At 35.0% G+C, this 13,604-nt stretch overlaps 1 protein-coding gene across 1 annotated transcript in view; it reads left to right on the top strand.

Annotated features, from left to right (window-relative positions):
* The window catches only part of LOC141339709 (uncharacterized), a 253,315-nt gene extending 241,966 nt beyond the window's left edge, over nucleotides 1-11,349 (top strand). Inside the window, exon 4 of the mRNA XM_073844976.1 lies at nucleotides 10,177-11,349. Coding sequence (XP_073701077.1) covers nucleotides 10,177-11,128 — 952 coding nt within the window. The 3' untranslated portion in view covers nucleotides 11,129-11,349. The remainder of the gene's footprint in view (nucleotides 1-10,176) is intronic.
* The last annotated feature ends 2,255 nt before the right edge of the window (nucleotides 11,350-13,604 follow it).

The raw sequence follows: 13,604 nt of genomic DNA, 5'->3' as shown, positions 1-13,604 counted from the left end.
TAAACGTTAGCTAGACTAAAAAGAGCGATGAGAAGTGTATACTGATTCAACATACAACAAGTTACGTAAAAGTAAAGCGTATAAATAGCATTACATTAACTTACAAACAGAAAAACGAGTGCATGCATGGTGTGTTCGACTGTGCAGTCTTTCCTCTCCCAATGTTGGGGTAGACTTCAGGTTTAACGTAGGTTATGTAGTTAATAGTTATTAGTTAATAGGCGTGGTTAGCATTGAATTGTGACAGAAATGCACAAATTGTAGCGGATATATTAACGTTAGGGTGAAACTTGTATCGACAAAGACAACGGAATTTACATAAGCCTACTTTGAAACATCGCTACAGTGTGTAATTCCTTATTATCCCATGTTACTAAGTGCAAACTGGAACATTATATCAATAAAGTACTTACCCTCAATATCAAGGATGAAGAACGTTTAAACGCAGCAGTTCAAACCGCTGGCGCTTCCAGCCGTCTGTACCCACGAGATTCCGTCGCAGTACTGCGCATGCGCAGTGACTCATCAGAGAGAGTTGTTGATATGAAGCGACTCGGGCTCATTGAATCAACAAGTGCTGATCTAATTCATTTGATTATTTCTTAATTTAGTTACAACTAACAAGAATCAATCATTTAACAGAAGTAAACTCGTTATAATCGTATTAATCAGACATATTTGTATTTTGCAAATCAAACAAGTGGCTAGTTGACTTTTTTGAGTGTATTTGAACAAGAAAATGCAAAAACAACAACAAAAAAACTTTGTGGTGACTTATAGGCCCTGATTCGCAGACAGGGCTTAGCTTAAATCAGGGCTAGACCTTAGTTGCATTAGGATATTTAAACAGCATTTATAAAATCCAAGGGAAAAACACATTACTGATGTGCATCTGAGACAAAGCAACGGGACTAGTTTGGGACTAGCCTTGTGAAATGGGGGACAGAGCTTAAAATACAATATACATACAGGATATGATAAAATGAATGACAAAGTGGCCTAATACATGAAACAGTTAATTCTAAATTTATAAAGCAAATGGCAGGAAAATAGCCTGTAAAACTGACAACATATAACAAATGCAACCTGCATCTGCAAAATGGAAGTAAATTAAAACTTACCATCAAAGGCAGAAACACTAAAATACCACAGACTGAAACATTATCAGTTTGCTGTTTCTTATTCAATAAAGATGTCCATACTCCTTATTAAACAGATAGTCCATAGCCCATAGTCCATAGTTGAGAACTCAGGGCTTTCCACCATAAGGCCATGCCCCAAGCTATACAGGGCCAGACTGGAGCCATGTTGCACTGTCACAGCAAAGAGGAAATCTGAGGCCTCCTTTTTTCAGCTTTGACTTGTTGTCAAGCATCTAAAGTATGGGTCAATGACGTGGCATGTCAATTCTGGTGTCCAAAGCATATTCATAATATTAAAAATCTATACATTTTTAAATGCATTTCATTAAATGACTCAACTTTCCCCTCTTTAATTACTCTTGTGAGAATTCATTATAAATAATTAATCTTTAAGGAACTATTGAGCTCAAAAGTCCCAAAATGTCATTCCGGGTAACTGTCCCGGCTTAAAATCTGAGTACAAAAATACAAAAAAAATGTAAAAAATAAAAATCTTTAAAACTACTTGGGCATAATTGTATTGATGTTTTAAACGATACCTGCAAATGTGGTTACAATACTAAGTTTAATTAAATTTTAATGACAGAAAGACTTTTGTCCCCAAATTGTGATTTCTGTAATGTCATTCCTGGATAACAGACACCAATGACCATTTTAGACCATAATGCATTGTGGTATGTCATGTGACATAATATTTTATCAAAAAGAAGACCCTGAAGGAGCACCCGAACAAGTGCAAAGGTGACTAAGCGTCTCTTAAAATGTTGATATTTTGACCTTTTCGGTCACTGATGCACTTGGTAGCAATATCATGTGTCCTTTTGGATAACACTGACAAACTATTTATAATGTTTTTATATGAAAAAACTATCTATTTGATCTAAAAGATTACCTTAAAGCGATGATGGCTAAGTTGTAGTTTTCCATAGGTGGTTAAATTAGTGCCTGATTATAAAGAAAAATATTTGTTTTGTCATTCTTGGATAACAAAAAAACTCTGTTAGCCAGGACATGTCATCCGTTATCCAGAATGACATAGGCATAACAATCTAGTTTTTAATTTACATTTGTAAACTTTTAGGTATAGTTATTATAGTTATATTATTAATATTAACATTATTTACATAATTGTATGTTTTTTGCCGTATTTTTGCTGTCATTCATCTTGATTTCATAAGATTCACATTTAATTATCATTGAATTGAACTTTTGTAATGTTAATGGTCAAATCATGAATAATGTAATCATTATTATTAATATATCCACATTTGGTAATACTTTATAATAACTACACGTTATTAATCATTATTTAAACATCATTAAACAGTTAATTCATTAATAAATTTACGATTTAAAATGCAGCTATAAATTCTTAATGCTTGATTTATAAGCCTACCTACAAATATGAAATTAAAGTATGGAAATACAATTATTAAACACATTATAGATATGCTTTTAAATCAAGAATAAAGCATTTATAGCTGTATTTATAAACTGCTTATTAATGTCTTTTAATGCTTTATAAATGATGAATTAACTGTTTACTAATGTTTAACTAATGATTAATAGCGTGCCGTTATTAGAAAGTGTTACCCATTTTAAAACTTTTGTATAGCTTCTGGTGTTTTAAGGTCAATTCTGTTCTTCCAGATGCCTCTGTCTAATAAAGAGAGGCAGATACGGTTCAGAGCCAGAATAAACACAGATGCAGAAGCTAGGGCTGAGTATCTTGGAAAAAAGAGAGCAAGGTATTATGGTGATGATTCAGTGGAACAATAATGTGTCAGTAACAAGCAAACTTGAAATATTAATCGAAATAGGTTCACACTCATTTGCAATAAGCCTAAATGTTTTAGCGGTGTAATGTGTTATTACACATTATACACTATACCCCTGACCATTGTTTATGAAGCATTATAATTTTACAGATTTACTGTAATATTTAGAAAATATGATTGTAATGAAATTGGTGTGATTACAACCTGCATCTAATACTCATTATTATTATTATTGTGTGTAGCTACTACAAATCAAGACCAGTTCCCAAAAAGCCTGTTGTACTTTTTTTAAATCATTAAAAACTGTGAGTTTTACAACTGTCAAGTGTTTCTTACTTTGTTTCAAGTTTGAGTGTTGGAAAGAAAAATTATACTGATGATGGTTTTTATGGTAATCCTGAAAAATATTGTAGAATGTCATTCCGTCTAACAGTAAGTCATTCCGGCTAACAATGACACGGGCAATTCATTTAACCCATATTTGTGTGTTAGATTACACAATTCAGTTTTTTGTTGAGTTAATGATAAAACAAGTCTTATTTACTTTATTGGAAAACATTTTTAAACATTTTCCAGTTTTTTTTTTTATTTGGTTCTGAATTTTGAATTAGCAGCAGCCAAAAATGAGCCTGTGCCTATATGAAATCCCAAATTGATTATATTAATTGTGATTAAAATGTAGTTTTCTGAGCACTAATTGTTTGTTGAGCTCCAAATATGGAGATCAGTACATTTGTATATGCCAACAATGGTAGAAATGTAATTAATTTAAAAATTCATTACGTTACCCAGGAATGACATTTTCATGAGGAAAAAGATCTGATTCATCAAAAAAAAATGGTTAATTACATTCTTGAAATGTGTAAATATCATTGCATTACATACACAACACTGTAATAAGTATAGAAAGTCCTAACATTTAAATTTTTTGCCAGTTTTATTTTTTTTCACATTTTAAATCCTTATCTGTCATTCACCCTCATACATTTACATTATTTTGGGTATGCTCTGTAATCTTGTGTCTGGTTCTTCTGTGACAATGTGTATATGATATAAAATAAAGTTCAAGTGCCTATAAACACTGTTTGAGTAGCTAGTTGTGCGGATATATGAACAGCCTTTATCACGCTTGCCTCTCTCTGTGTTGGCGCAAGAGGCCGATTTGAAATTTTGAATTTGTCAGTTGCGTGACGTCACCGAACGTTCTAAATCCCATATGTGGGACCGTACTCTCAGGGGCACAGAAATTAGAATCCCATATGTGGGACCGTACCGCTCAAAGGGTTAACAGTAATGATTGTCACTCCTATGGACTGTCCTTGTGTTTGTTTTTGTTTCCATGAGCTCCTTGTCCTTGTTTTTCCTGATGTTCTCTAATGCCCATATTTGGTTTTCCTGTTCCTGTCTCCATTGATTTCAGGAGTGTCTTGTCTTTCCTTTCGTTTAGTTGAGTATTTAAGAGTGATCTGTTTGTGGTTTTCTCCTCTGATGTCTTACACCCTCCAAGTGAATGTCTTTTAAGTTTTAAGTTCACTCCTGAATTTCCTCATCTCCTCGTTTACCGCTCCGTAGAGTTGTGAAATATGACAATGATAATGAAATGATAATAAATAGTAAATATCCAATCATAAATTTGGAAAAGAGGATTTTGAGTGCCTTACCAAATTGCTTAATGTACCTGTGTTAAAAAGTAAATATTTATTTTTTGAAAGTACAAATAGTGATTATATAAACTTAATTCTTCAAGATTCTTTACGCATAAAGGCAAATGTATACGCCTTTATTTATACCCAAACTTAGTCAACTGTGAGTAGTACTTCATTACTATTTATGAAAAATATGAATGAAAGATATTTAGATTATTTGCACATGTTTATTAAATCTTGATATTCTACATTATTTGGATTTTCATGATTTCCAAGTTACAAGTTGTGTAAAACCATTAGAGTCAGGAGTGAAGGGTCAGTAAAGCAGACTCAGTGCTATGAATGGACTTAAAACCTGACAGAAATTTTCCAGAAGTACTTAGAAAATACCAAACACAAACTGTTCTAGTACCTTAGGTTAAAGAAACCACAGAATTTGGCTGATAGTTATTTAAAACAGATGTGTCTAAAGAATAATGACTGCAAAATACATTCAGAATAGAGCATTAGAAACACAGCAGAAAGATAATTGGCATTTGAATTTTAAAATAAATATGTTTAGCCTTAGGAGTGTGTGAACATGAATGTGAAATCATGCTAAGTGTCATCTTTTGTCTTTATTGGCTGTTGATGTTTCTGCCTCATTTCTTTAATTGGTGTCTTTGTTTCTGATCAATATCTGAGTTAAATATGAATGCAGAGGCTGAAGGTGAGACTTTCCCTGATCTCTGTTATAATGAGTCTATAGTTCTGCTGATTGGATTAGAGTCGTTGATAATCTGGACAAATTCCTGTAACTGCTTACATCCTTTGCATATTTTATCTTCTAATGACGATCCTGAAATCTGTCTTAAACTCCAGTGATTGAGTGCTTTAGTCAGTCTGGATGACTGCAGCGACACACAGTAACATCTCAATCAAGAGTCTCCTGATCTTCTCTTCTGAGTTTACTACAGGTCCGACTGGATGTTGTAGGTATTTTGGTTTCAAAACTTGTAACTTCACTAAAATCATAACTCTAATATAACATGAATGCACTTCTAGAGATTGAGTTTGTAAAGCAGGTATTGTATCTTGTATTTATTAACTGAACTGTTCACTGTTAAAAGGGAAGATGAGGAGTAACAACTGAATATGTTGACATGGTTTTTGTCAATTAAAGATGCAGAAAAGGTCATAATCAAGTTTAATAAAGGAATGGCAGAGAGGATGGGAAAAGGAAATCAAGACACATTTTTCTGTTCAATCTAAAGTTAGAAACAAATGTTTTTGAACTTGTCCATCCTGTAGGGACTTAGTTAAACTAGATTGAGGTTGGGGCATTGTGGGTTAAATACTTTTTTGTATATTGTAGAAAAGCATATATATATATTTTTTTTTCTCCTTTAATATTCACTGACAAAGACTGTTGATGCTGATTAAATACCATCATGCGAGTCTTAATTTGAAGTCATTTTCATTTATTTGTGCAGATCGGCTTAAAAAAAAAAAGAAATAGCGCACCTTGTAGACACACAAAGTCATTCCCCGTAATATTTTTCCTCCTTTCGGCGCTTCACACTCCAGTCCAGCGGGTGGCACTAACACACACTTCTGTTTGACAAACACCATTAAACCTAAGAAGAAGAAGATTAGTTTCACTGCTCTCTGTTGTTTTGTTGCGATTCGGTTTTAGTTCAGCCTGTGAGAAATGTAGTTTCTGTAAACAGAAAAAATACAGTTTTTTGAATCCAGTCAGTAAATACCTGTAATATTCTCATCTTCACAGTGACTACGTTTTGAAGCGAGCAGGAATATCTGGAGAAGTATCAGCTGAACTGAGATCTGCTGCTGTGAAGATGTTTATTAAAGTGGAGAGTGAGGAGAACACGAGTGAACTAGAAACCTGGAGAATAAAACAGGAACCAGAACCTTTGAGAATAAAACAGGAGGAACATGGAGGTTGGTGTTTGATCTTCATTCATCTTTAATGACTGTTTGTGGTACATTATTTCAAAGTTTTATTAATACTGAGTTTCAAGCTGCTTTAAATTTTGTAAATTGTAAAAGAAACAATCTTTAAAGCTGAACAGTCTGTTGAAAGTATAGACGGGGCAGCAAAAGCACTTCCAGATCTAGTAAGAAACATTTAAATTCTGCACAGAATTTTTGGTAACATTTTCTATGAAGCCCCTATTTATAATACATTATAAAGTATTTCTAAGGCATTGTAATGAATGCATCATAAAAAAAAAAAATCTTATAATATGTTCTCATAAATAATCATAACAATTACAATATACTAAAGTACTTGAGTATTTGGGGTTCTAACTTTTAAGATTATGATTATTTATTAGACACAATGGGCGGCATATTAAATCTACGGAATTTTTAATGGACTATACTCTATTACAATTTTATTTTTATTTTTTTACATTATATTTCATTTTATTATGATGGGCCCCCTGGTCTACTGACTAGAAGCAACTTTCCAACTACACGAACACTCCTTTTATTAGTAGTATTATTAGTCTAGTATTATTCGACTTAGATTAAGGTTTGGCTAGGTAGAAGGTTCACAAACTTGCAAAGTTACATATCAGTTTGTCTTTTGGGGAACCATCAAAATACAGTGTTAGAATATATTTAGCATACTACTAATAATAATTATTGCTAGCTGACATGTAGTTGAATAGTTACTTATCAAAAGCTGTCTAAAGGGTACCATCAAAATAATCTAACTAATAATACAAACGTGTCATGTTACACATTCATCTGATACATTAACTTTTGGCTCTTTGATAGATATTATTATTGTTATTATTATTAATACTTATAAGTGCTCTTTGTATGCTTCCAGTAAAGTGACATGCGTAACATGGTAATATATGAGACTTATGTTATAACTATGAGGAGATAATCACACGCTTAAAAGCTATAACCGCAAATAAATAAAAATTACAATACACTAAAACAGTTTTATGATACAACATACTATACATTTTTTTATAATGCACTATGAATTCATTATAGTGCCTTATACTACAGGGCCGTTGAATGCTTGAATCTGATTGGCTGACGAACGTTCTAGAGGTGTGCATTATATTCAGGGAAACGCACGGCGAACGTAGTTCCAGGCAGCTTTTAGACCGCAGTGCATGTCTATATCACTTCGCCTTAAGATTTCAGTTATTTCAAAGGTCCTTACAGCCCAAAACAGCAAAACAACTCAAACCCACAATGACACTGGCCAAACTAATAAATACAGTAAACATCAGGATAAAAACGACAGATTATTTCCATGTTTTTTTCCACAATATATTACGTTTTATTATGTACGAAAAGCACAGACTCCATTTCTCGCTCTCTCTCACTCACGGACGCACACACACACACACACACATAACGTTACAGTTAGCACTCGCGCTAATGTTGTTAGCGCTGCTCTGACGATAAACAACTTAAAAACGACATGAAAGCTCTCACAAGCGCGGTTACAACGGCGTGGTCTTGAAGAAAATGGACTTACTGTTAGTAGAGACGATGCTGCCAGTCACCTTTGAGAGACACACAGACTTGAGAGAGGTAATTCATGCAGTTAATATCTTTCTCCATCTCTCTGTCTGTCTGCTTGTCTGTCGGTCTGTCTAAACTTGATTATTAACTGCATTAGTTTGCTGTCAACAGCTCAAGCGTCGTTACTAGTTCTAAAATGACGTTTTGGAACTAGCAACGAAGCTGTTGGATAAGCTGCGTAAGAAATTAATCCTACTCACAAAAGCATTTTAAGGATAAAAACCGGACAATGTCTTGAAATATATCATTTGATCGATGTCTTGAGGTGTGGTAACTGTAGTATAAGCGGAATAATTGACTTCGGTCCGTAGAATTCCTAGAAAATAATGCACACCCGAGGTGTAACGGCCACTCCGCTTCGCGTCGTGACCGCATCACCACCTCGGGTGTGCATTATTTTCTAGGAATTCTACGGCCCGTCGTCAATTATTCCTTACTTAAGCATACCCTTATAATGCATTATAAATATGGGCTTCAAAGAAAGTGTTACTGAATTCTTTTATGAACAGATCAAACACGGCTGATGCAGAAACAGTGTTAGCTAAAGTCATGTCCAATGCTGTTACATCAATAGTTTCAGGGTTTGGACATTTTGGGAGAGAAATTCAAGAACTTTTCAACGAAATTAAAATTTTGCATGCCTCCTGACTCAAGTTTAGTGCTTTGCTGTCAAATGTGTCTTACCAAGAAATAAACGTAATATTTTTTAGTAACTGCGCTTAAACATTCCAAACAATAGTAATCTTATGGTTGACTTGTTATTCACTTTTTAGCATCAAATGGTGATGTGTTTATGCAGTTTGAGGTTTAAAAACATGTTATTTTCCACCTACTGTACATTATTGTTGCTCCTCTCTGCCCTCCCTTTCTGAAACGCTTTGATTTCCACAAAACTCACTGTTGATGGAAACCCAGGTGTTCTCTGATTGGTCAGCTATCCATGCTTTGGAATTGGCCGGATACCTCAAGCGTGTGTTGGAAATGTTACACCCCTAACCATGTTGTGATACCATTTCTTGGCGCATCGAGACAGAAATGATAAAACCCATTATAAAAGAGGCATTTGTTGCATACGTGCAAACTTGTGTTTGAAAAGTCAGTACTGAATTCTTTAAATATGAAAACGCACGTGCAGGCCATCAGTCAGATGCACAGACTGTTCATGCAACATTGTGATTGGCCCACTTTATGGGCATAAGGAGCTCCAGGTGTGTGTTCCTGTTGTGTATGCACTTAGATGGATTAAATGCAGAGCACAATTCACCATACTTGACTGTTTCTCTTTCAACTGGTGCAAAACTATTTCTTATTCCTAAAGTGTAATTATAATATTACTAAAGTTTTTTACAGAAAAAGTTTAGTGATTTATGAGTGAACATCCTGTGACAGTCAGTTTTGGGTTGTTTTCCATTTAAAAGATCAGTGGAACAGCCCATTTTTATAATTGGCTAACACAACTGCCCCCTAAATAAAAACTCAGAAGTTTATTTTTTTTTATTTGATAGTTAAATGGGGAGTTTTTTCTCTTATTTTCCCTCATCTCTTTGAATTCAATTTGATGATTTTTATTCCCTAGGATACATACAATAGTAGAGATCAGTCTATATAGATTTCCTAAACACTATCATTAGATTATCTGGATTTTTTTTAATTAATTGTATAAAGGCCAACTTAAACACTGTAGGAAACCAGCCGACCAGGATCGGGTTTGGACACCCTGGTATAGGATCTAGCATACAAGCATTAGATATCTACATGTTATGATGCCAATTGCTTTGTGTCATTAAACTGGGGTTAACTTTTATTTCTTTGTTTTTCCACCGTAGACCTAACAGCGCTGAAAGAGGAGAGAGAAGAACTGAATGAAACCGAAGAGAAAGATCAGTTTGAGAATCTTCATGATTTTGTATCTGGAGATAAATCAGTTTGTTCCTTAGAGTCTGCAAATACTTCTAAACAAAAAAGAGCACAAAATACAGGAACTAGGAGTAATTTCACTTGCTTTCAGTGTGGACACAGTTTCACTCGAAAAGAAAACCTTAACAGGCACATGAGAGTTCACACTGGAGAGAAGCCTTACACATGCAAACAGTGTGGAAAGAGTTTCACTCAAAAAGGACACCTTAACATCCACATGAAAGTTCACACCAGAGAGAAGCCTTACACCTGGAGAAAATGTGGAAAAAGTTTCTGCAGAAAATTAAATCTTAAAAACCACGTGTGCATTCACACTTTGGAGAGCCTTTTTACCTGCCAACAGTGTGGAGAAAATTTCACTCGTAAAGGAAACCTTGACACACACATGAGAATTCACACTGGAGAGAAGCCTTACACGTGCAAACAGTGTGGAAAGAGTTTCGCTCGTAAAGAAAACCTTAACATACACATGAGAATTCACACTGGAGAGAAGCCTTACACGTGCCAACAGTGTGGAAAGAGTTTCGCTCGTATAGGAAACTTTAACACACACATGAGAATTCACACTGGAGAGAAGCCTTACACGTGCAAACAGTGTGGAAAAAGTTTCATTCGTAAAGGATGCCTTAACAGACACATGAGAATTCACACTGGAGAGAAGCCTTCTACATGCAAACTGTGTGGAAAGAGTTTCATTCAAATAGTATACCTTAACAGACACATGAGAATACATACTGGAGAGAAACCTTACACATGCAAACAGTGTGGAAAAGGTTTCTGTGGAAAATCAAAACTTGAATACCACTTGCGAATTCACACTTTGGAGAGCTATTTTACCTGCCAACAGTGTGGAGAAATTTTCACTCGTAAAGAAAGCCTTAACAAACACATGAGAATTCACACTGGAGAGAAGCCTTACATGTGCAAACAGTGTGGAAAGAGTTTTGCTTTTAAAGCAAACCTTAACAGACACATGAGAATTCACACTGGAGAGAAGCCTTACACGTGTGACCAGTGTGGAAAGAGTTTCATTCAAAAAGTAAGCCTTGGCAAGCACATGAAGATTCATAATCAAAAGAAGCCTTATTAAGGGTTCCAAATGGAATCCTATACAGGGCTTCTACAATGCAATTCTAATTCACATTTTAAAGCAATGTGTTTTGTCCGTGGTACACTTTACCGTGTCAACTTGAAATATGGACTATGGAAAAATAGACTCTTGTCTACGGTGTAAGAACTTCACATTTGAATGTCATGAATTGAAGACAAATCTCACAGGAAGTGCACTGTTTTTTTGGTTGAAGCATATAAAAGGACACTGTTAGCATTTTAACATCAGTTTGTATGGATTTAATTTGCACACATCAGTTGCTTGCTCATTTCTACTACCAACATTGGCGGTTTTGAGGAAGGCTTTAATAGTCATATTTTGGAACCATTTCTAAAGGACTGTATTAGGAATTGTCTTATAGGATTGTCTTGTAGACCTTTTTTCTGAACGCGGAAGTCACGCCTGACTAAATTTTTAGCATTTCCGGTCTTCTATGTCTCATGTCAAAGTAGCGTATAATCCGAGCTGTTAATCTAACTTTAAACCTAAAAAAAAAAAAAAAAAAAAGCACATGGCTCCCTAGCACCATCTCTTCGCCATGTCGCAATGACCGTCATTTGTCAGTGCCTCAATTTAGGTTTAAACTTTATTGTAAAACAATCGTTGTTGAAGAATAAAAAACTGTTACAAATTATTGTCCTATTTGTCTTACAAAAAAAGAAACAAGAGTAATAATAATAGTCGGGTATACGTACATACAAAGATACCTCTGAATATACACTGTAAAAATGTTGGTTTGTTTTTTTAACCCAACTGCTGGGTTAAGCCTGTTGGGTCATTTATTTGGGTTGTTTTACTCAGTGTTGGATTGTTTTTGTGTAACCTAACATTGGGTTACTGATTTTATCCAATCAAGTGACAGTTAAGAGAGTAAGCCACTCCCCCTACTCGACGAGCCAAGCGCTACCTTTGGGGCCATTTTGAATCACCTCAGGAATCGACAGAAAAGGTATGTTTGTGGGTTTTTAATGTATGAAACTAATACTGTACATCAACAAATGCTAAAATATACCAAATTTGGCTTTTCACATTACATTAACAGTATTAAAAAGTATAATCTATCTCGGTTCGTTTTGGGTTTGCCAATCGGTAAAGGTATGCCTGTTGTAATTACGTTAAGGCCTTTTCCTGTCTAAGTTATATTCAATTTTTAGTGAAAATGTCTTTTTGGTCAACATTTCCTCTGGAATATGTGAATTGGTGAGTCGTGTAGTTAATGTGTCTTTATATATTATATTCAGTTAGAAGTTTTAGCTGATGTGAGTTAAATGCAGCATGTCTGTTCACTTCAACGTGATTCTTGTGTAAACAAAAGGTTAACGTTGCATTTGCAGGGAGTTTGACTTTTTAAAACAACACTGATTCATCAGTAACTGATCTGACAGGAATATTCAGTGTTTTACTGTGAGTAATGAGTATGTGTCAATATTGCATTGTAAAAGACCGCTTGATCCTGATTACTCGTAGCCTGCGTGTCTATTCACAGAAACTCTAATGTAACTTACTACGCAAAACTCTTATGGTGCGTTCACACCGGAAAAAACATTTGGGAAAAAACATTTGAGTTTACTCGCGCGTGACATTTTCTTCACAACAGATGCAAATTCGCGTCATGGGAGGGGCTTCTGCCACTCGTCAGCGGGAAAGTAGTTGTAAAATAGTTGAATGAGCTCAATTTGCCAGCTTTAGCTTGCTTGTAGTCTCAATATGTATGTATATGTAGGTCAAATTGAGTAAAGAGCGTTTTTTAAAACTAACCAGATTGTCCGACCACTTCAGTCACTTTCTTCCTAGCCAAATCCTTTTTATTCCTGTTTATACAGAAGTCCAAAGATGTATTGTACAGCTCCGAGTAACCACAGACAGCAACGGTGATTTTGTCCTCCATTGTTGTTTCGGATTTCTGCCTCCGTCACTACTAGAGCAAGCTCCTGATTGGTTAATGTGGCTCGAATTTTCGCCAAAGTTCAGATTTTTGAACTCCTGCGAATGGCGTGGCAATCGCTTGAAACGCTCAATACGCGCCGCTGGACGGCTATTCGCGTCTTTGCATTGACTTAACATGTAAATCACTAGCGCTTGCCGCTTCATTCGCGTCCGGTGTGAACGCACCGTTATCCAATCACAGAGCTGTAGGCGTTTACTTCAAAGTCTTCAATGTAAGACGCCCATTAAAATTGATCGTTTCTGGAGCCTACCTCAAAACCAGGGTATAAAATAACATATAACTTTTGTTTATTATGAATTTTTTATGTAAAAACCACACAAATATCATAAGTAGACATCAGACTACAGTTTTAATTAAGAAAAAACATCAGCTCAGGAGAGCTTTAAATTAATTATTTGTCATGGATTGGATTTTGTTTAATGCTGCATTGTGTGTGTAAAGTGATTTTTGTATGTTTTTAACGTTCTTCTGTTTTTAACAGGTTGGCACTAACATGGTTGAGTACCT

This window comes from Garra rufa, chromosome 1 (assembly GCF_049309525.1).
Source record: "Garra rufa chromosome 1, GarRuf1.0, whole genome shotgun sequence".
Lineage (NCBI taxonomy): Eukaryota > Metazoa > Chordata > Actinopteri > Cypriniformes > Cyprinidae > Garra > Garra rufa.
Note: the sequence above shows the minus strand (reverse complement) of the source record. Positions and strands in the feature narration are given on the sequence as shown.